The sequence below is a fragment of the Silene latifolia genome, chromosome 9, assembly GCF_048544455.1.
Source record: "Silene latifolia isolate original U9 population chromosome 9, ASM4854445v1, whole genome shotgun sequence".
Classification (NCBI taxonomy): Eukaryota; Viridiplantae; Streptophyta; class Magnoliopsida; order Caryophyllales; family Caryophyllaceae; genus Silene; species Silene latifolia.
The window spans coordinates 38,217,133-38,241,969 of record NC_133534.1 but is presented as its reverse complement, the minus strand read 5'-3'; the positions used below and the strand labels follow the sequence as shown (position 1 = coordinate 38,241,969).

At 40.6% G+C, this 24,837-nt stretch overlaps 2 protein-coding genes across 2 annotated transcripts; one reads left to right on the top strand and one right to left on the bottom strand.

Moving 5' to 3' along the window:
* Positions 1 to 17,808: 17,808 nt before the first annotated feature.
* Positions 17,809 to 18,252, bottom strand: LOC141600891 (uncharacterized). The gene has a single exon (XM_074421149.1). The coding sequence runs from the start codon at positions 18,250 to 18,252 to the stop codon at positions 17,809 to 17,811; it is 444 nt and encodes a 147-aa protein (XP_074277250.1).
* Positions 18,253 to 22,938: 4,686 nt separating this feature from the next.
* Positions 22,939 to 24,033, top strand: LOC141600890 (uncharacterized). Its single transcript, XM_074421148.1, has 2 exons — positions 22,939 to 23,602; positions 23,771 to 24,033. The coding sequence occupies exons 1-2, from the start codon at positions 22,939 to 22,941 to the stop codon at positions 24,031 to 24,033; spliced, it is 927 nt and encodes a 308-aa protein (XP_074277249.1).
* Positions 24,034 to 24,837: the final 804 nt, after the last annotated feature.

Below are 24,837 nucleotides of genomic sequence, written 5' to 3'. Positions count from 1 at the left end.
TAGGCTAGGATTCTAAAAACCCCACCTTCTTATTACAATCATAATAATAAATAATAGTAAAGACTTGGGCTATTCCTCCATTTTCCCTTTGCCCTTGTCATTTTTGTCATATTTCTTGTCACGACCTCGAGCCGGACGCTCTTGCGCCACTTCGTACCTAATCACCAACGGTCTTTCTCGTGGTCTAGCCTTCCCATTCTTGCCAATCACTTTGTCCACGGCAGGAGAGGTCTTCGGTTTCTTCGAAGGATGAACAACTCGAAACCCGACTTCTTCCTCTCCTTCAGTCAGATGCTTTTCTTTCTCCTTTTCCACCTCGCGCACCTTGTAGTCAACGGGCTCGCGCTTCCTCAATCTCTCACGCTCCTCCGGAGTAGTAGCTTTCCTCCACCGCAGATAGGAGTCCGACACCCATAAGGCACTAACAGAAGAGTTCAAGAACCATACGATTCTTTGAACCCATTTAATGGCCCATTCCCTTCAACTCTCAATAGTAAGCGCCACGGCAGTCTGCAGGACAGTGTCAAGCTTCGGGATTGTCTGCTTCAGTCCAACCTGTCTCATCAGCCTCTCCGGGAAGATGCATACCATGAATTCCAAGCCAGGAATGCGCACAGATCGGGTAGGATCCAAGGAAGATACCCCAGTGACAGATTTGAGATGCCACCATGGTACAATCCATCTAATCAAGGGGCCATCATCACTCTTCAATTTGTTTTCTCAATAATTGCAGACTCGAGTGAAGTCCACCATGTAGAGCCTAGTCCTCATAGCAATTAAGCGAGCATGATAGGCAGGAACATTAACTGGGGGCTCGATCAATCGAAGACGCTCCATAAGCCAAACCTACCAAAAAAAAGCAGGTGTTAAAAAAAACGAAAAAAAAACAAGAAAAAGAAGAGAAGAAATTCTTTATTCTTTTACCTGCAAGATAATGGGACTTTCCAAATAAGGTAGGTCACGGTTGGCTTTCCTGTTATCCAAACCCAATAGGATCTCTCCTAAACATAAACAGTGGGCTCCCGCACGCCCATTTGCTCAACTAGGCTCAGGAAACGGGGATCACCTCTCAAATCCTCATCAACATGCCCTTGAAGGACATATACATGTAACAAGCAAAATCCGAATGCCCTTTGCCTAGCAACATAAGAGATGGTGGGGTCGGCCTTGTTAATGAATCGGTCAATAAAGTCCAACATTCGCACTCCTTTCGAGGTCACTAGACGGTCCACCTCAATTCTTGTCAACCCAAGCAAGTCTCAAAACTTGTTCTTATACCCTTGTGAAGTAGAAGGAATAGCAGGAAAGTGTTCTGGGTCCCACTCACCGATCGCAACAATTTCTTCAGGAAATGGGCAAATGTCACCTCCGGGGAAAGCAAAAACGTGATAATTCGGGTCCCAATAATCAAGACAAGCATCTAGGAATGGTTTGACCACCTTGATAAGCTTCAAACTCAACAATGATCCAAGATTATAAGCACCCATGTCGTGTTTCTCCACGTTGGAAAACTCATTTGTCCACTCATTTAGACGAATCTCTAGAGTATTCATGATGAATGATTATTTTGAGAGTTTTATGTAATAAGACGAAGGAAGAGATGGAAGAATTGTGTGAATAAAACCTCTATCGACGTTTCTATTTATACTAAATTCTGTTTCCTAAAATCCGCCAGGACGGATACACCGGGAACAAAGCAAGACTCCGCCACGCCTCTTCGAAGGGACGCAGCTCTGCCGCGCTCTTCCTCAAAGAACGTCTCTGATTTTCCGCGTTGGATCTTTCCTAAATTCCTTAGCGAATAATTTCCTATTCATACGGGTTATTATTTTGGTAAATACGTCAAAGTTACCATAGTTCGTGTTTCCTAATTCCACGGGCACGCATTTCGAGGCAATATCAGCATTTTCGTCATTTTAGCACACTTATATATTTCTTTCTATTTTTCTTTTTTCGGGGAATCATTTCTCCAATTTAATGTAATTTATTTCAAACTTATATATTTCTTTTTATTTTTTCTTTTTTTGGGGAATCATTCCACTCCCGTCCTACATTTCATTTCTAACTTATAGGTTTCTATTTTTTTCATTTTTTTGAGGGTAACCCTCCCTACCGTCCGGTCATTTCCGGTAAATTTTTTGCATTTTTGCATTTTTGCACTTTTGAGTCATTCGTTTTGCGCTAATTTAGGCCATATATACAAATGTATGTTTTACGTGAATTTCTATGTAAATTTCGGCAGCATGACGGCGTAAACTGTCATCTACCAAACCTGTTCAAAGCTAACTGCGCAGTACAAACAACGCAACCCAAAGAAGAAAGGCACTCATGCCATCATATATACAACCAAATGAGGGACATGTACAACAAACTGGGGGCTCGAGCCCCAAGCAAAATCCAAAATGTCCAAAATGTGGGTCCTAAAATGTACAAATGTGCAAGATACAGCCAACAACAAACAAAACAAACAACAAAAAAAAAACACTACTGTCGGTCGCCGCCTAACTCCGCAACTCTCGCCTCGAGAGCAGCAACCTCGGCGTCGCGGACCTCGAGCTCCCTCAACAAACGAGCTGTCTCCTCCCGAGACTGGGCCAGCTCTCGCTCCAGCTCACGCTCCCTCTGCAAACAACAAAATTGGCTCATGGCAATCATTTCAAGCAATCATAAGAAAAGTTAGAAAGTTCAAAAATGAAGTAGACGAAAGGTTCATACCTGACGACCTCGACCGCCGACAAGTGCCTCGACGGCGAGCTCGCAGGTTGGCTACCCTCCATAACGCCACAAACCCAGACGGCGCAACCTGCATTTTCAAATAAGAAGTTCTCAATAATTGGATAAGTTCAATAAAATGTGTTCTTACACAAAAATCATGCAAATTAGAGGCTCACCCTCCGAATCAGATGCTGCCAATCGTCCAAGCCAGCATTCGTCACAGCCACGTCGAAGTCACGCAGCACGGAGATCGTCGTCCTCCCGGCCGCGTCAGTGTACTTGAGGGTCTCGGGGTACTCTGGGGGCTCAATGCCCGCCGCCTCAACCTCTTGCAAAGACAAAAGATTGCCGTTAAATCGATGATCGTTCATCATACTTTCGAAATGGTCATAAGGAGAGTAAATGCTCACCACAACCGGCCAGTACGCCAACCTCCCGTAGAGGAACGCCGAGTAGTCCTCATCCGGAAGCAGAAGGGCGTCACCACCAACGCCAGCCAAGTCAGCCTCCATCTCAGCCTCAAAAGGCTCCCTGAACATCGTCCTAGGAGGATCGATGGGAACCGTCAAGACATCCCGAGAGCACTGACGAGCCAAGCGCTCGCCCAAATACCACACATGACCCATCGATGTCCTCAACAGCAACCGGCTCGAGCTCCTAGGTCGAAGGACCTCAGCCACAAAAGGAGGAGCGTCAGCGTACTCCGCCCAAGGCCTGGGCACCCACTGGGGAAAGACAAGTAAGAAATCATTCTTATGATCGGTTAAAAAGTAATAAAGAAGTAAAATGAATATAAGTAAGATGCTCACGCTGTCCAGCTGAAGAGCGTTCACGTCCCGCCGGTAGACACCATGAGAGGAACGCTTGCTCCTCGTGCGACACATCACCTAATCCCTCACAACGGGATAGGCCTTCTCCAGCGTCTCCGTCCTCTTGGGCTAGAGGCTCGGGAAGTAGGAGTACACCCACGCCTGTGAAGCAAGATAGTCAATAACAATCTTTTGAAATTCGATAAGGAAGAGAAGTGATGAAGGTTCATACCTCCAACATTAGTCCAGGGCCGACAGCACCAGGAGAAGTCCCCTTCTCCATAAACTCCGGACGAACCATGGCCCTCATAAAGCGGATGAGGACCGCAATACCAGCAGTGACCCAGTCCCAACGTCCTAGGGAGCTCAGGTCATAAAGAAAGGGAAGGAACTTTGTCGACAGCCTCTCTCCCTTGTCTCCAAGGTAGATCGAAGACAAGAACCACCAGAGCCACAAGCGGGCCCTCTGCTCAGCTGTACAGGGAGGAGGAGCCGTTTCCCTCCCGTCAATCACCACCAGCGTCAGGGTCTTCCCCGCAAAGTAGTCTCAGACGTAAGAACTAGGCACCAAACCAGGCACTGCAGCAGCCTTCGGCGCCAAGTTCCAGCCGATCAACCTCCTAGCCTCGGCCGAGTTCACCCTCATGGCAGTCTCCGGCCACTCCACCACCTCGGTCCCACACGGCAGACCAAAGATCATACCGTAGTCCTCCAACGTGACTCCCACCTCACCAAAAGGCATGTGAAAAGTGGAAGTCGTGTCCCAGAATCGGTCCAAGAAAGCGCGAACCAGGCTAAGGTTAGCCCGCAACTTCCTCTTCGCGATATCCCTCCAAGCCTGCATCAGGGCGCCAAATGCTCCCCGCTCGATCATGGCTCGCTCTTCCGCCGACAGCCTCTCGTAGCACGCCATCGCCGTCGTGTAGCCCGAGAACGATCTGATGTTCCCGGGCTCTTATTGTGGTTTGAAACAAAAGCTATCTTTAGTTTGAATGAAATTGGAAAAGATATGAGCAAATGAAATGAAAGAAGATGAGTGATGAGTAATGGATCCAAGATTACCAAGCTCTTCACCGTCCTATAGGACATGTGACCCTCCGCAGCTCAAAGCAAGTGCCTGCTATCCCAGGTCTTAGCCCACGCAGGTGCTCCCCTCAGCTGACGACCACCTCGCCCAATGTTGGCCCGCCTCGGGGCCTCCTCCTCCTCCTCCTCGAGGACCTCGTCCTCAGCAACCTCAGCAGCTGCCCCAACAGCAGTGAAAGCCTCCTCGAGAGCATGAGAAGCGTCAACGGCTGTGTCTATGTCCATGGGAGCTTTCCCAGAAGTAGAAGCCTCGTCACCTGCAACGTTAAAGTAATTTTAGGCCGCGTCAAGTGACGACGAACCTTGATTAGGGGATTTTCGAGTTTTAGAAGACCCGAAGTCGCTCTTTTCTCGCCATCTTTGGCCGTATTCCCACAAGCCCGATCCCTCATGTGGTAATTTGGGTTAAGTCAAGCCTAAGTTGAAGCCTAGTCATGGGTTCGAGTCGAAATTTCGACAACATTTCGTTATAACGGCGATTATGCCCTAGAAAAGTGTTCTGAAAAAGCCGTCACAAACCAAAATTCTGAGATGTTAGGAAGTTTACCCATCATCCAAGGATTCCAAATATCAAGTTTCATCGCAAATGGGGACCCTAAGGCTGTCTTCGAAGCAATTTACGGTTAAGCTGTGAAACCGTCACAATTTCGCTCAAATGCCCAAAACTCAACGAAAATTCGAAACAAATACATGGTTATGATCCTTATACTACCATTTAGCCATTTACAAGGTTAATTTTACAAGGCAAGATCATTTGGGGGAAAAGCCCCAAGTTTTCGACATTTTAGGGTTGAAAACCCTGAATTTTGTCGATCCAATTCGTCCATTATAGAAGATTAATGCAAGAATGATATACATACCTCGATTAGTCATGGAAAATGTAAGCTTTTGGATCAAATTTTGGCGGAAATGGTTGAGATTTGAGAGAGAAATTGATGATTTGTGTTTCGAAATAATGAAATGAAACCCCTGTTTCATCGAGTTTTTACGCAGGAAAGACACCCCCAGGAATAGACGCAGTAGGTGCTGCGCCTCTTCCAAGAGACGCAGCTCTTGCTGCGCCTCTTCCTCAACTTCCCTTCATACGAATGTTCAAAAATTCGTTATGAGTTCGTTATTTATGGGCCCATCTTTGGTGCGCCTCTTCCCCGATGCCATTTTATCTTTTCTGGTCCGTTTGACGATTATTCTTCGCTCATATCTGCATCTTTAAGCCAACTGCAGACTACCGTACATTATTGCTCCCAAGACCTTGCTTGTCACAACGAGCGAGTATTCTCTGACAGGTGTTTCGACACGCCTTCATTATATTCCCCCAGCGAGAGTAAGCGGATAGACAATCCCTCTCGAGACATGGAGATAAGTTCCTGATAAGGTTTCCCCAACGAGAGTTCACGACATACAATCGTCCTTCTCGAGACGTAGAGATCAACATCGACCCCAAGTTCTTCTGAAGTTTGTTTGAAGACGACCCAAGCAGATTTCTTCCAGCAGTTCCCGCCTGTGTCCTGCTACTCACGATATTTCTTGTTTCCCCACGGAGTGCGATAAAGGTGTTGTTCTCCAGAAGTTCCCAGACCGGCAGAGTACTTACACTCGAGCCTTAGTTACCCCTTAGGTTGAAATTATATTTGGCCTCTTTCCCATCGATGCTCTACTTTAGGGTCCCACACCCTAGCACAATCCTTACTTATCTTTTAGGTCTTATCCTTTAGCTCTTATGCTTACCCTTAGCTGCTATGCACCTCCGGAAGCATCTCGAGAAAGAAGTCTCAGGTATGGTCTCTTCTTATGGCTGGCGAGCCTCCTTACGTAGTCTAATGGACTTTAAACGACTCTCCCCGATAGTCGATAGACTCTAAAATGTTCCCGACGATAGGTCCTTGGTTCAGACCCCTTGAGCCGCCTCGCGTCGCCATAGTCGTCAGGTTGTAATTTTCGATTGACCTGATGGCTATACTTTGACTTTCGCCTTGTCCAAGCCTCATTCAAAGTGGGGCTCTGTAGATACCTCATTTCTGCACCTCTCGCAAACCACCCGGTGATGATTGGGCCGCATGTTTGGTACGCGGAACGATTTGTGATAGTTCGTAAGTTTATCATCAAGTGATTACTCAAACACTGGTGTCTACCTCTTAATTGTCATCTACGTGCCGATACGGTCGTTTTGACAGTAATTAGAGTACATTTGGAGTCCGGGCCTAAAACCTTCTTCATTTTCTGATAACCGCTAAAATCCCGAGTCAGAATCTTATGGAATGTTCCGGATATTTTTATTCCATATTTCACAATCTTTTAATCTTTGGTAAAGAATTTCCCGTAATATTCATACAAAATATTAAAGAAAATAAGATTAATCCGTTATTCCATAAATTAAACACGGAAATCTTTCTTCCGCAGGAGGAAACCACTTGGGAACAGACGCAGCAGGTGTTGCGCCTCTTCCAAGGGACGCAGCGCCTGCTGCGCCTCTTCCCAAGTCCTTTTCTGCGTATTTTTCGTATCTTTTCATATCTTTTCTAGATTCACTTCCAAAGTTTCTCCGAAAACCCCAATTCCTTCACGTGATTAGTATAAATAGGAGCCTTTGCTCCTTATATTTCTCACGCGAGTGTCCGCCCTTCTCTTCTCCCTTTGCATTCTAGACCACGTTCTTACTTTTTGGCGCCTACGTGCTTGAACTTTCGACCACGTAAGCTCGGATCTTTCTGAGTACCAGCCTCGTTTTGAATGACCGATGATGCGTGTCATTTATATGATGTTTTACACCTCATTTTACACGTATTTCAGAGCTCATTCATGTAGTTTATGCTACATTTCTCCCTATTTCCGTCTACTTTCGTATTTTTGTACATTATTGCAGAAATGTGAAGAATCCAGCGGAAATCGAGCCAAATCCGTCCCCGAGTATCCCGCATTGCATATGACGTGAAGTATTCAACCGAGGAACGAGCTTGGTGCGCAATTCAAAGCCCAAAAGACAAGACCACGAGTTTATAGAAGTCAAGTAGCAGCTCAATTAGTCGATCGACCACTGCCATCAGTCGATCGACCAACCATCGGGTTCCAGAAGCTACTGTTTACTGAAGACCAGTCGATCGACCACCATGATCAGTCGATCGACCAATCTGCTATTTCAGACGAGAATTAAAAGACCGTGAAACTTGAAGCCCATTATGTTTTAGGTTTTGATAATAAGAGGTTACGTTAATTGCTATATAACGTAACCTAGAAACATCAGTATAGCATTCAGTTTTTACATCTAGCTTTATTAAGTTTCACATTGAATTTTAGAAGATCATAATTTAGGGTTTGGATTATTGTTGAGCATTGGATTTTCAGTTCTTATTCCTAATCTTTCCTCTGCAATCTCGGTATTCTACTGCCCTAATTTTAGTTCTTCTTTATTTTCATTAGTATAGAATTGCTAGTTAAGTTCCCAAAAGCCAATTCATTTGTTTATGTTAATTGTTTACTTTATCGTTTCAAGCATGAATTCAGTGGTTCGTTTCATCGTTATTATTATTGTTTTTACCCTTAGCATGAGTAGCTAGATTATTTGTGCTAGGATGTAGGAGAATTATAGCGTAGGCGGCAAAGTATTGAACACGGCCTGATTCGAGTGTCAGTCGATCGACTGACATTCTTGGTCGATCGACTGACCTCGTGAGGTTACCCTTCGTTTTAATTGATTTTAATGTTGTATTTAACGAATCGAATTCATGCGACCAGTTAGATGCTTAATTTATGACAAACCCATTAGATCGAAAGATAGGGAAAGTTGTTAGACCACCAATTAAAATGACTAAACTGTGCTGAGATCGAAAGATAGGTATAGTTTAAACCGTTAGTCACTTTTCAGGACGAGAGTTAGTATTAGTGATATTAGGGACCTATAGCGAGATCGAAAGATGTTATCTGTTAAGAGTGGACCGAGAGGACCTCTTGTTTCCCGCCTCACTTGTGTTCGATTTAGACCTGTTTAGTATCTTTGCCGCGCCGAAGTCCGTAATGAACCGACCATCCTAGTACCCCTTCTTTATCTGTTTAATCCGTCTTTCTAGTTTATTATTTACTCTTAGCTGTAGACCAATTCAAATCAAACCCCCCCACTTTACCGTTACCTTAGACTAGAATTAGACAACTAGAATTTACATCTGCCTCTCTGTGGGTCGACCCGACTGCCGCTTGCTATAGTTGTAGTTGGAAATTATAAATCTTATTTTTGACACCTCACGACGGGTATCAAATTTTGGCGCCGTTGTCGGGGAGGCAATAGTTCTAATTTTTGTTGTTTTAATTTTAGTTCTTCTTAGTTTAAGGGACTTCTGTTCCTTAAACTTTTCTTATATTCTTTTTGTAGTTTCTTCTTATGCGCAGGTCACAGGGTGGTGAACTAGTACCATTCGATCCTGAGATAGAGAAATCTTTGCGCGAGTTGAGACGATCACAAAGGGTATTACCGACAGAGGAAGAGCTGAGTACTCTGTCAAGCTATTACGAGAACGAGCTGTACGAGGAAGACCCACATTCTTCGCCCGTTTCCACTTCTTCAGCCGAGACAGTTACTTCTCCAGAAATTCCAGTCATGGCCGAGGAAGTGAGTATAGCTAGTCATTCCGAGCCGACAAAATGAAAACTTATACAAGGGGTTCGAATTATCCGGAGATGCCAGGAAGTTCGAACCAAAGCCTTCATACATTAACATGGTTGAGAGAAACCGTTCGGGAGCCTAAAATGAAGATGCGGCTAAGCATATGGAGACCTTTATTGACTCATCGTTGTTCCATACCCCCACCACCGGTGGCGTGACTCAAGACCAGATCAAGGAGACCATGTTCATCTTCTCCTTCGTGATGCTTTGCAAGGAGTGGTATAGAGATCTGGACCGAACCGTTTATGGGATCACCGACTGGAATTCCTTGGCATTGGCATTCTACAAGAAGTACTTTTCTGCTTCAAAGACGATTGCTATTAGAGCCCAAATCACAAGTTTCAAACAAGGGCCGGATGAGAACTTCCACGAGGCATGGGTCCGATTTAAGAAGCTGGTGCGAACCATACCGCACCATGGGTTCGAAAAATGGAGCTTGTGCAATCATTTCTATAATGGGTTGTACGACGATCGAGGGGGCCATTTTGGATGTCTGCAGCCAATGGCCGGTTTGCTGAGAACTTGGGGGCAACCAAGGGGTGGAAGATCATTGACGATCTAGCCACCCACAAGGCTGAGTATGGTAATTCCAGAGGGAACCAGAGGAGAGCTACTGAATCTTCCTCTGTTGCTGCGCTTGAAGCTCTTACTGCGAGATTTGACAAGTATGAACTAGAAGGAGCTTCAAAGGGGGGTATTTACCAAGTAAATGCTGTGTCAGACGGTCCTTTCGTCTGTGAAAGGTGTGGAGCTGAGGGACACGTTTCGAAGAACTGCCCTGGTCCCTTTGAGTCTTGTGCTGCCTTTCAACATTATAGGCGGACAAACACCTACTATGAGCCGAATACCCATCCAAACTTGAGTTGGAGGAGCCAAAATGTCCCGAACCCAACTCAAGCTCCGCCGCAAGAAGAACCCTATGTGGCCCCTCATCAAAAGCAACAACAATATCAGAAACCTCCCTATGTGCCGCAGCAGCAACAATCGCAGAATTCTGAATTTTCCGAGCTTAAGAACTTGTTGCTAAAAGAGTCCCAAGCAAGAGAGGCCGGGATGAAGCTACTAGAGAGCCAAATTGGTCAATTGGCTAGCAAAAGTAACACTCGAGCTCCCGGACACTTACCGACTCAAACTGACCAAAAGGAGACCTTAAATGCCATCACTTTGAGGAGTGGGTCCACCCTTGAGGGTCCTGCCATGGTCGAGGACGCTGTTGAAAAAGATGAGCCGGAAACAAGTCAAAAGAAAGCTTCAACGAATAAATCAAAGAAACAAGCGTTTACCAGGTATATCGATCGATCGATCGATATACCCTCCGATCGACTAATATGCGGGTTACAGAGCTTCGAATCATTCACCCCGATCGATCGACGAGCAAGGTGGTCGATCGACGAGGTCACTTTGCGATGTCGAGGAATTTCGTCCTTCAATGCCCGACAATTTGAGAGACCATTTGTTCCGGGGTTCGACAGTCCCGAAGACATTAGGACAAGACCTGAGTGCTGATGGGTCAGTCCCGGCCCCGAAGTTCGATCCGATGACGGTTAATGGCTCACATTTGAGACGGTCTGAAGAGGGGTCAAGCTTCAACAAGGAGAAGGTGACGGACTTTCAGCCTAAGTCCACGGATACCGGCACGCGCGATTTAGAGGAGAGGGCTAAGGTACTTCTTACAGACCCATATCCGGAGAGACTAGTGCCAACAAAAGAACAGGTATCTTTCAATAAATTTGAAAAGGTTATCCGTAGTTTGAATGTGCAAGTACCCTTCCTTGAGTTGGTCAATCAAGTGCCTGCATACACTAAGTTTATGAAACAACTCATGTCTAAGAAAAAGTCACTTGAACATGTGCACATGGTCGCTTTAACCAAGGAGTCATGCTCTTATCTGTCTCACACTGCACCCCATAAGTTAGAGGACCTGGGTAGCTTTTCTGTTCCATGCAATATAGGTACCTTCTCTATTGAGAAGGCATTATGTGACTTAGGAGCTAGTATAAGCGTCATGCCCTTGAGTCTAGCTAGGAAGCTCAAATTGACTAGGTTCGCAGTGACAGATATGACCGTCCAGATGGCCGATCGCTCTGCGGTCCAACCCATAGGAGTCCTAGAGGATATCCCTGTCCAAATAGGGAAGTTTTTCTTCCTTGTTGACTTTGTTGTCCTTGACATGCCTGAAGATGCTTATATTCCCATTATTTTGGGTAGGCCATTCTCGCACACACGCTTCTTTGGTGCGATCATAGATGTCGGTTTAGGTACCTTGACTTTCAAAGTAGGCAAGCATTCTATTGTCTTTGCCCAACCGGCTAAGAAAAAGGACCCCATGTGGCCTGTGACTTGTAATACGGTTTCTGAAAAGAAATCGTACTTTGTGCTTCCTGAATTGCCTGTCTCTATTATCACTCCCGTGCTAACCCCTCCGCCCCAGACTGGGAGCAAAAAGGAGGAAGAATCTGTTGTTTTAGATGTTGCAGGAGCTGGTTTGGGAAGGAAGTGCTGCAAATTGTTCCAGCTGTAAAGAAGCCGATCATTCAAAGAGGAGGTCTTGGTTGCCTGAGCTATGGAATTGATGAGGTAGTTGATGACGAGCCAGTCAAAGCCAGAAAGTCTGATTTGGATTCTGACAAGCCCGAAGAGATCCTTGACTGGGGAGATGATGAGAGTGTTGATCCGTTGAGCCATACGGACATGGAAGCTAAGAAGGGTGCAGCTGCTAAGATAAGCACCGTTGAGGCTACCCCTAGTAGCCAGAAGCCGACGAAGTGGGCCATACCGTGGTCTTTCTTGATCAACTATTAGTTGATCGAGCTCTTTATAAAATTCAATTTATTTGCTTTTGTTAAGACACTTTTTATTGCTTTTGTGTGCGCGAAAACTACGCATTTTATTTTGCTTGCTTAGGATTTTATACGTTTAAGACTATTCTTTGGGTTTTGCGCAATTTTGGGCGCGTATTATTGTGCACTTGCAGGTTTTTAGACCTCATTTGCTCAAGTTATTGAGCAAATACGAAGAAATAAGGAGTACAGCAGTACTTTCAGTCGATCGACTAGCCACCTTGGTCGATCGACTGAGTTGCACTTTCCAGGAGCTACTGTTCCTGACACATTGGTCGATCGACTGCCATCCTTGGTCGATCGACCGAGGACGCTGTTGTACCTGTTCACGACCTCTCCCCTGCTGTGTTTGGTCGATATGCGGACTTAAGAGAGTTTTCTACTCCACTTTATTTTCCGTCCAATTATTTATTTCTTCTAATTTTCTCATTCGTGCACAATTTTACCACTTTAAAATTGTTTTCTTGGTTTTATGCGTGGGTTTTATTTGTCTTTCAGGTACTTTTTGGTAGCACTGCTGGCTACTGAAACCTCCTAGCTTACGCTGGTTTGGGGAGGTTTCCCTTTTGCTGCGCTTAAAGTCTTGTAAGTTCCCGATTTTCACTTCATGTCATTTTTATTCATTTTCCCGCAAATTCCCACTTCTCTTTTCTTTCATTACATGATTTTGTACAATGGGGACATTGTGCGATTTGGTTTGGGGAAGGGTTTTGCGTCGCATATCATTCGCTTGCATTCACGTTTATATTCTGTCTTGCACTGTTTATTTCCTTACATATATACAAAACATCAAAAAAAAAATTGAAAATTTTCAAAAATCTCCATAAAATGCACGTTTATTTTAGCATATAGGTCGAGTCGGAACGGTAGTATTTCAAGGATGATATTGCATTTTGCATTTGTTTTGCCTAAGCCTTGCTTGATTAACATGTTATTAGTAGAATCGTAAATGCATATCTACGAGTTTTCCTTAACTATTTGCTGAACTTGAGACTTGACGTTGAAAATTGGCAAACTACATCATATTTCTGAGATTTAGAGCCTATAACTGGTGACATTCATGACGAGTTCATTTAGGAATGTGAGTAGTACTCCTTATGAGGCATGTCACATAAATGTGCATAAATATGAACTTGATCTTCTTAATACCTGTACGCATTCGGTCTGTGGTTAGTTGACACATGTGGTAGAGGTTTCTCCTTATTCGTTTTGCCCATGAACTCCACACTGCCAAAAATAGCCTTTTTTGTCCCATTACTACATCCTACATTTAGCCTGTCCTTTGTCAAGCTAGTAGTCTGTGTTCTTGGGGTTGTTACTCATTTTTGGTGGCATATGCTTTGTTGAGATGATGGTTGGGAAATGAAATAAAGGAGGAAAGAAGTTGAAACAAAAGAAAAAAAATGATTCGAAAAAAAAAGAAAGGGAAAAAAAAAAGAGTTCTGTACTGTTTAAGCAGTCGATCGACTGCCCTTATAGGTCGATCGACTGAGGTTCGAGAAAGAAAAAGAATAAATTCGCATAATTCAATCCTTTATCTTTTGGCGATTTTTGCTCCCATGTATTATTCATATTTTATGGGGAGTTAGTTGATTACTTTTATCTCTGGAAATTGTGAGATTTGTGCTTGCTATAGCACCGTTTCGTTTGATTATGAGCAAGAAGAAGGATGTTGCCCTTTGGTTCCGTCTTGGTACTAGCTTGATCACCTGTACCTCCACTTTACCATAAATGTTTTGCCTCTTCTTACCCATACCTCACATATCCACATTTATACCTCGGCATGTGTCATGGTCTCCTGTTGGTTGGAATGCGTATGTACGGTTATAGAGATTGCTTTCATATTAGACTGCAGGCATGTTCTTATAGGTCGTAGTTAGGTGAGCGTCATTACACTTACTTCTTTCTATTCTCTTATATATTCACCTCTGATTATTTGAGTGATTGAGCGACCCGTGAGAGTCCGATTTGATAAAGTCTCTACAGTTGACGGTTCAGCAGTAGTTTTAACGGCTCCATAACTCGTTTACATGATTCATTTGCTAATTGATTGTTGGTTATGCATTAAATTGGTTTAGGTTTTACATGGTGCATTTTGCTCTGAGATTGAACTCGTTCCATTAGGTCATTAGATCGAGTCTAGTTCTTGCTTGGGGACAAGCAAGGGTTTGGTTTGGGAAAGTTTGATGCGTGTCATTTATATGATGTTTTACACCTCATTTTACACGCATTTCAGAGCTCATTCATGTAGTTTATGCTACATTTCTCCCTATTTCCGTCTACTTCCGTATTTTTGTACATTATTGTAGAAATGTGAATAATCCAGCGGAAATCGAGCCAAATCCGTCCCCGAGTATCCCGCATTGCATATGACGTGAAGTATTCACCCGAGGAACGAGCTTGGTGCGCAATTCAAAGCCCAAAAGACAAGTCCACGAGTTTATAGAAGTCAAGTAGCAGCTCAATTAGTCGATCGACCACTGCCATCAGTCGATCGACCAACCATCGGGTTCCAGAAGCTACTGTTTACTGAAGACCAGTCGATCGACCACCATGATCAGTCGATCGACCAATCTGCTATTTCAGACGAGAATTAAAAGACCGTGAAACTTGAAGCCCATTATGTTTTAGGTTTTGATAATAAGAGGTTACGTTAATTGCTATATAACGTAACCTAGAAACATCAGTATAGCATTCAGTTTTTACATCTAGTTTTATTAAGTTTCACATTGAATTTTAGAAGATCATAATTTAGGGTTTGGATTATTGTTGAGCATTGGATTTTCAGTTCTTATTCCTAATCTTTCCTCTGCAATCTCGGTATTCTACTGCCCTAATTTTAGTTCTTCTTTATTTTCATTAGTATAGAATTGCTAGTTAAGTTCCCAAAAGCCAATTCATTTGTTTATGTTAATTGTTTACTTTATCGTTTCAAGCATGAATTCAGTGGTTCGTTTCATCGTTATTATTATTGTTTTTACCCTTAGCATGAGTAGCTAGATTATTTGTGCTAGGATGTAGGCGAATTATAGCATAGGCGGCAAAGTATTGAACACGGCCTGATTCGCGTGTCAGTCGATCGACTGACATTCTTGGTCGATCGACTGACCTCGTGAGGTTACCCTTCGTTTTAATTGATTTTAATGTTGTATTTAACGAATCGAATGCATGCGACCAGTTAGATGCTTAATTTATGACAAACCCATTAGATCGAAAGATAGGGAAAGTTGTTAGACCACCAATTAAAATGACTAAACTGTGCTGAGATCGAAAGATAGGTATAGTTTAGACCGTTAGTCACTTTTCAGGACGAGAGTTAGTATTAGTGATATTAGGGACCTATAGCGAGATCGAAAGATGCTATCTGTTAAGAGTGGACCGATTGGACCTCTTGTTTCCCGCCTCACTTGTGTTCGATTTAGACCTGTTTAGTATGCTGCCGCCGAAGCTGTAATGAACCGACCATCCTAGTACCCCTTCTTTATCTGTTTTATCCGTCTTTCTAGTTTATTATTTACTCTTAGCTGTAGACCAATTCAAATCAAACCCCCCACTTTACCGTTACCTTAGACTAGAATTAGACAACTAGAATTTACATCTGCCTCTCTGTGGTTCGACCCGACTGCCGCTTACTATAGTTGTAGTTGGAAATTATAAATCTTATTTTTGACACCTCACGACGGGTATCAACCGACCAATTTGACCAACTACACCATAATCAACTTTAATCAATCTTAATCGTTTTCCTCTTACGAGGGCACTTTCGTTACATTCGAGTCGAGCATCACTAATCGTTAACTTAGTTCATCTCGTTTCGTCAAACATGTAAGTCTGAGGGTGTAAATCCTTCTTTTATTTATTGTTATTTACTTTTTGTAATCATCATGTAAGATTTATGTCGAAAATATAATTAAAACCGATTTCTAAAACCCTTTGTTTAAATCTTTTTTTACGGATTAACAGAAGACAGACGTCGAGAAGGGACGCAGCAACTGGTGCGCCTCTTGGAAAGGACGCAGCACTTGCTGCGCCTCTTCCTGAGGTTGCCGCCATTCCTGCTTCTCTTCTTCTTCCTTCGTCCTCTGTTAGTTTCGTTTCTTTGTTTTCTTTCGTCATTGTTTGCTCTTGTTTCGTTCACATAATAGTTTTGCATATTATTAATCACTGTTAGTATATAATTCATCATTAAATCCCGACTTAAATCCCTTATAACCAATATTTGCGGGTTTTTGTCATTAAAATCAATCCGGGTTGTAGAGATTCGATTCATTCATATTGAGTTTCTGGAATTCGATCGTTGATATATTCCCATCTGTTTATCCGTCATTAGTTCTTCATTAATTCGTCATATTTAACCTAATTAGTTCATCCATGTCATTAATCAATCTTTCATTCATGTAATTAATTCGTTTACATTAGTTTCATCCATGTTTTATCGTTTTTATGACTCATTCACATGTAATTGATGTATTAAATCACTTTCATCCGAGTCGAAAATCGTAATCAATCATTAAATTCACCCACGAATACTAACGATTTGCAGTTTCGGCTTCACAGCCAGAACTCAACCTTGGAATGACACGCAAGAATCGCTGCGCGCCTTCTTCCGAGGGCGCATCTGCTTTGCACACTGCTCCAGTTGATTTCTTTCAACTTCAACTTCTGTTCTGCCTTGACCTAGTTTAATTAGTTTACATATTTAATTAATTGTCATTCCTATTATCGTTAATAATCTGTTCGTTTATTTATTCTTTCTCAAATTATCCGTTTTGAAAGTATTTTCGACATAAATTAATGGAACCGATGTAATTATTGTAATTTTCATTATTGTATTATTGTATTTCTTTTATCGCATTGTTTGTATGCCTTCACATGTAATTGAATCTAACTCCCTACTTCGACTCAAATGTATGTAAAATTAATTGTTCACCGACTTAGTTAATTCTTCACATGCTAGGATTAATCTATGGATGTTGCATTGCATGCATATAAATCGACAATATATCAAGTACGAATAACTTTCCTAATCATTAGTAGAGGCCGCTATCGAGGCGGGCGGGATTAGGTGTTCGATCAAAAGAGCTTCCTAATACGTACCCCCACCCCTTACTCCAGATCTCTGTGAACATCCGTGTTCATTGGCATCCACGAGAGTCATTCTAGACATAGAATGCTAAGGGTAACAAGTTCTTGGTGTTCATGTCACTACTTTGTGTGTTGACATGGCACGAGTTATTCGAACGGTTTCCAATTTTCCACAATAAATTGGTGGCGACTCCACAAATGCAAACGCTTATTTCCCAAGCGCCCCGGTGGCCCATGTCCACAGGGGGTTCATACTCCTGTGATTCCTCTGTCGAAGAAGCCCCTTTGCCACGACCACCACCCGTGCGAGCCGCCATGGCTACTTCAGCCTGTTCTTCGCGAACTCGAATAACCGTTTTGTGTCACTTTTCTCTTAGAACGAGAGCATAGGCCCGACTTAAAGAGGTGAGATTATCCTCCATTAGCAAATTGGAACGAAGGTGATCATACAAAGCGGTATTGAGTCCCATAATGAACTGATGCACTTTCTCTTTGGCGAGGGCAGCGGCGGCACCGCGGGTACAAGGTGGCACACGGCTGTAATTGGCTAGCTCATCCCATATGGATTTGAGATGAGTATAGTAATCTACGACCGATCGATTTCCTTGACGACATTCCATCAATTCGCTTTTAAGTTGGTGAACACGGGGGCATTCCCTGCGGAATAGCGCTCCTTCAATTCTTTCCAAATTTCGAGCACTGTGGCCGGGAAGGTGATACTTGGATGCAACTTTTCTTCTATCACATTGCGGAGCCAAGCCTTCACCATCGCGTTGCATTGACGCCATGCCACGACTTCATAATTGTTATCTTCTGACTCGTCAGGTTTTGCGACGGTACCGTCAACGAACCCTAATTTATTCTTGGCATCAAGTCCGTTGCGTACCGCATCAACCCAGAGGTCGTAATTGTCTCCATTAAAAACGGTCTGAGTCAATTTGAGACTCGGACTGTCGGAGGGATGAAGGAACAGAGGCGAAGAAAGCGGTATTGTCATCTTGTCATTGGTGCTTTCGACACCCTTTCCGTGATCAAAAGCAGAATCACCTCCGATTTTCGTCATAGATGAAAAGGTTTAATTATTTCGTGGTTTTTGTAAATGTGACGGATGCGAGGATCAAATCTGCTCCGATGATATCATGATAAACAGTAAAACGAAGGAATTGGAAAGGCTTGAATGCCTGAGTATTATTGAATAATTAGAAAACGTAATACACGCATTCTACTTATACAAAGACGGGTCAAAGTTACCCTAAACTAATTCCTATAATAGAGGTAACAATAAGATTACAATAGATACAAAAAACAATAATATTAACAAGAATAAGATAGAAAATATGGAAGATATATTCCCATATATTTAGGTAATATATGGATAATATATTTCCACAAAACCTTTCATTTTCATGACGTTTGGGAAATTGAATGACATGACACCGAACATTTGAGGAAATAAAAAACGAATAATTCACGCGGTACCCCTAAAGTTGGCCACTTTGCACAAAATACCCAAATTTTGATCCGAAAAACTTAAAGAGGCCATAATTCGTGTTTACGAACTCAGAAAGTGAAGATTTTTTTTCAAATCGATCATCTTTCCGAGTACTATGATTTGAAGAAAAAATTGACAAGTTTGGAACTTGTGACCAGGAGATATGCTCACTCAAAGTTTGTTCGGTCGAAAAAACTTTAACGCACAATAACTCCTAGTAGCGGAATTCAAATGCGACAATTTTTTTTTTCAGATTGTAGTTCTCGGAAAGATGAGCGATTTGGGAAAAGATTCGTCACTTTGGAACTCGTAAACACGAGTTATTGTCTCTTTAAGATTTCCGGATAAAAAATTTGGGTATTTCATGCAAAGTGGCAAACTTCAGGGATACTGCGTGAATTATATGGTTTTATTTTGGTTTATTAAACGAACTCTTAGTTATCGAATAAAAAGTTAATGAAAATACAATTGAATTTATTGAGGTAAAATTGAATTAATAGTAACCTTCTATAACAAGTAAAGTAAGTTACAAATTGGCAATAAACATATTATTTCACTTTTACAATGACAGTAATTGGAAAAATAATTTTACAATGGCGAAAATATAAATAAACAACTTTGACAATGATAGTGAAAGCATTTAACTCCTTTCACTGTATTAGTTTTAGTTTTATTCCTAGAAACCTGAATTCTCTGGCTCATCGACTAGCGAAACGAGCCATGAAATTGTAAGTAAGGTTTCTGTTACAGCTACCAAAAAAAATGTCTTTGTTAAATAATGTATATAATATTGTCACTGCTATTTATACAATTTACGAAAAATTCAAGTGCTTCCCCTGAGTTTTGCCGATTTATACGTAATTTCCCTCTTTTTGTTCCTGAAAACTTTGAGTGATCATAACTTATGGTTTACAAAGATTTTTGGTGTCATAGTGACTTTCATGGATATCAAGTGAATTTTCCGCATTTAATAGTTTCTATTATAACATATGAAACTTCTCAAAAACGATGGTTTGTCTCCAACTTATGAATAACTTCTTAGTTATACAGTAAATACCACATACTCTGTATTGTTCCTACAAACAACTCAAATACACTACGAAAAGAATATATCAATCTTTTGACACCAAACTCTACTCCCACATCAAATAATTATAAAAGATTAAACATGTTTTTAATAAGGAATCCTAAATTTTGAATTAACCAACTATTATAGTTGGTTAGCCTTATATAAACTTAATTGACAATGATTACTTATGGCGCGGAAGATTCCAAAAGGCCTGAACGAGCTCGCTCCTATTAGTCTGAAGCAGCATCAAGGACTTTAGCCATCTTTCATAGATGGACTATTTTATTTTGGGTTATCTCTGATAATTGTTTATCTTTTTATTTTATAAATATTTTTATTAACAATTTGATCTTTCACAACCAATTTGATCCACTTGTATGTCATTTAGTAATTGTCTTTCCTCTTTCCTTGATTTTTGTGTCAAAATCAAATGTAAACAAATGAACGAGAAAAAAAGGTGTATATAATTGTCTCACTATTCTTGATACATCATTAAGAAAATTCACCCGATATGATATCATTTTTTTGCCACTTTGCACATAGCACACCATCCAATTTTTGAACCGTAATTTTTTTGTGGTGATAATAACTCGTACGTGTTTTACGAGTTATGGTCGTCCTTGTTCTTGAAAAGGAAGATATTACGTGCAAAGTGGAAAATCTCATGATATTAGATATTATGTAAACTTTCCAAACATTTTATAGTTGCTGTTTTTTTTTTTGGTCTAAACTATCCGGTAATCCGAACCACATTGGGCCGACTAATTCGGATTTCGGGGCGTGTCCAAGGATTACGGTATTTAAACCCCTCCCAATCGCAGTTGTAGGGGATCGATCCGCAGACATCCCTACCAAGCGCAGCCCCATGCTACCACTGCGCCAACCAACAATTGGTTATAGTTGCTATTATAACATACTGTATAAAGCCTCTCAATATGAATGTTAATTAGTGTCAATGTTATGAACTGAATGTTAATACGTGAATTTTTTTTTTTCAATATCTTTCTCCTCAGTTCGCCATACTCCATTTTCATCATTGAGACCTTTTTAATAAAATTCCGCTTCCGTCTTCGCTTAGCGGCATAGCCTTTTGATTGTTCTTCTCGAGCTCACTCTTCGTCAGGCTCCGCTACTTTCATAATTAGGTCGACTCTACACTACTCCGCTTCTTTTAATTTCTTAATACAACAGCCAGCATTTGCCAAATCATAGCCATTTGCATGGACCCCTTTACGCTTCCTTATCACGCAATCTCATAGACCGATTAATAATTGGGTTTACCGAATAATCAACTATGACAAAAGTTCCAATCACATAAACTCAAATAGTGAAATGCGTCCCTTCAAGGCGTCAAGAATCTAGGATTTAATGGGAGACGAAAAATTCCACACTTTACTAGCTAAGTAGTAATAAAATTTAAAAATCGAAAAGTTAACCAAGATTTTAATGTCTTTAATGAAAAACTTGAATGAAAAGAGAAAGGTGAAGGATGAACTTTAATGTCTCTAATAAAGAATGTATATAATGTCTTTTGATACCAAACTCCCATATCGAATAATTATAAACTATTAAACCGGTTTTTAAGAAAGAATACTACGGTTTTAATCGATCAACTACTACTATAGTTGATTAGCCATATAAACTTATTTGTTATGATCCAAGGATATAGGACCGTCTCCGATGAGGAGCTTCTTTGACAAACGCTAGTAATCCTCAGCCATCTTTCCTAGATGGACTAGTTTTTTTGGGTGTCCTAAATAATTAAATATATGCCCATATGATATAGTGATATCTTCTATTTATCTACAAAACATAGAGAATGACAATGAAATACAAATAAATTCATGCCTCTTCACATTCAAAAGTTGGAAAAAAGTATTAAAAAATCCCTTCCCTCTTATTGATATTTGGCGTGACAAATGGATTAATGGTCACTCTTTTAGCCATTTAATGGGTTTGTTGTCTTTAAAATTTTAACGCACAATCCGAGTTGGATCGGGTTAATATATGTGGCGATACTATCCTGCCATGGATACTATCTACTCATTTTACTCCAAACTCCGAATTGGACTTGTGCTAATGGAAATACACTAACTCTGGTATTTTCACTACTAAGAGTAGTTTTGCTTTGGCCTTTTTTAATATCTCTACACGAAGGATTATTGTGTGTTCCTACTAACAACTGAAGCACCACGAAAAGAATATCTCAGTCTTTTGACACCAAACTCTATTTCCACATCGGATAAATATAGAAATTTAAACATCTACCTAGTATAAAAGTTGAGTGTTTTTAAGCAATATGATTGGCTCCTTATTCCAGGAAACAAAAAAAGGCCTTTTCCTCCCACAACTCCAACGTGTTGTTCCTTAATTTTAGGAGCTTTAGTTTCTACCACTCTACGATCTACAATTTCCACAATTAAGTATACAAAATCTCTACATTTTTTATCAATCATTCATATAACATTGAAAATTTACAACAAAGTGTAAAAATAAAAAAATTACAAACTAAATTTGACTTGCTGTAGCTCAAAAAAAAAAAAAACATTACAATATCAAAAATTTGGAATCATGTAAATAAAATAAATATAGGTAACATACAATAATTTCAACCAAAATAATAGTACATAAGATATTAAAGTAATTTTTGTTACGAAATATCTAGAGATATTATATGGATGTCCATATATTACCGTATCTTTAGGAGATATTCTATTACCATATTACATATGTACTCTTCTACTATATATACCCTTCATATGAATAAAGCTGAATACCTTTTCTGCTCTCTCTATTCTCTCACAACTCTCTATTATTTATAACACGTTATCAGCACGAGCCTCTAACCCTAGTTTATATTTTGTTCACCGAAACGGTAAGAACTTGGTAAGACCTCTTAGTTTAAATTTTATTCGTATACATACAGTTTTGTTGTAAAAAAAAAAAAAAAAAAAAAAAAAAAAAAAAAAAAAAAAAAATTATCGAAATCTTTGTTACATAGTGCTGCCACGAACATATGCTATGACAACTTTACATGAACATACATGCAGTCTGACAACTCACATGCACTTTTGCACTTTTGGTTTAAACTATGCTATCCGTATTTTTTTTGTTTATCTTATCATTGTTAATTATTTGTTTTAATCGTATTATAATTAACTTGTTTTATTTTTTTTGATAGTTTAACCATGTCGAATTTGAACAAACTTGATTTTGCGGCCTTGGATATCTCTGGAAGTAATTATTCTGAATGGGTGTTAGATGCCGAGATGTATCTTAAGTCTTATGCCCTTGGTGATGCTATTAAAGATGAGAATACAGCATCCGAACAAAATAAGGCCAAGGCCCTAATTTTTCTCCGTCGTCACCTCCATGAGGGACTCAAATATGAATATTTGACTGTGAAAGATCCTTTGATCTTATGGCAAAATCTGAAAGAAAGGTATGACCATCTTACAACAGTAATTCTTCCTAAAGCAAAATTTGACTGGATTCACCTAAGGTTACAGGATTTCAAATCCGTTATTGAGTATAACTCAGCCATGCACAGAATCGCTTCACAGTTAACTTTGTGTGGAGAAAAGATATCTGATGCAGATATGTTGGAAAAAACATATCAGACTTTTCATAGTTCACAATTGCTGCTTTCACAGCAGTATCGTCAGAGAGGATTTAAAAAATACTCTGAACTAGTTTCATGTTTATTGGTGGCTGAGCAAAATAATCAAATCCTGTTAAAAAACCACAAGTCCCGTCCTACTGGCACTGATCCATTCCCAGAAGTGAATGCGACAGTTTCTGGTCCATTCCATATAGAGAATGCGACAAATAAATATTCGGGTCACACTAGAGGTAGTGGCCCTGGACGTGGACGTGGACGATGACGAAACAATTTTCGTGGTGGTAGAGGTGGAAAATTTAAAAGATCGTATTCTCACCGAAAGGGGGAACCAAAAGATCGTCCACATGAAAAGATAAAGAAAACTGGTGAAAATCCATGTCACCGTTGTGGTAGTACAGGACATTGGATTAATACTTGTCGTACGCCGCAACATCTTGTTGATCTTTACAAGCAGTCTCAGAAAAATAAAGGGAAGAATATTGAAGCAAATTTTGCTGCTGAGCATGAAAATTTTGAGACGAATTATGCTGATGGTGATAACAATCTACCTTTCGTATCTGGCAAATTTACGGATTTGGACATCTTAGATTTCATGATCTTTGATCCTAATGGAGAAGCTGGCCCTTTGATTGGCGATGGAAGTGTCCCAAAATTGGACTAAATTTATTTATATCACTCAAGTTATTTATTTTCGTTCAATTTAGCTACTATTCGTTCTTTGTTTTCGGATATTACCAAGTATGTTTGTTAAGAGTTTACTTTATAGTTACTATTGTTAATTTTATTTACGATTGATTGACATTGAGTTTAAAGACAATATTAGGGATGGTTGCTTCATAAATGCTCTAAAATATTCTTCCCATGTGTTTTCCTTGACATACCTCCACAGAGGGGATTAGTTTTTTGGGATTCTTGAATAGCCTGGAATCGAAAAACAAATACAGTGGTGGTGTATTTACTAATGATGACTTTGCCTCTTGCTTGAAATAACTGCGTACAATTTCCATTTAACTTTTTGACGAATTGACCAATCAGTTCGGTAGAATTGGAATACATTTGTAAAGCGTGACCGAATACATATTGGTATATTTACTAATAATCATGTGTACATTAAAGGACTTGATCATGCGCATAACTATATTTTGATATCATAAACACATGTATGTAACCTAATTAATGTCATTCTATTCAATGTTACAATTATTTTATTTCTTTTACGCCTGTATCTTACTCAATGTAATTTATTTTATGAAGATTATTATGGGAGCTACACATGGAGATGTATGCCTCGCGGATAGTGCAACTACGCACACAATTCTTAAACATAAGAAGTATTTTACTTGTCTTAAAGAGGAAAAGACAAATGTTTGTACAATTGCTGGTAGTACAGAATTAATTGAAGGCTCAGGAAGAGCTAATATTTTGTTGCCTAATGGAACAAATATTGAAATACAGGAGGCTTTGT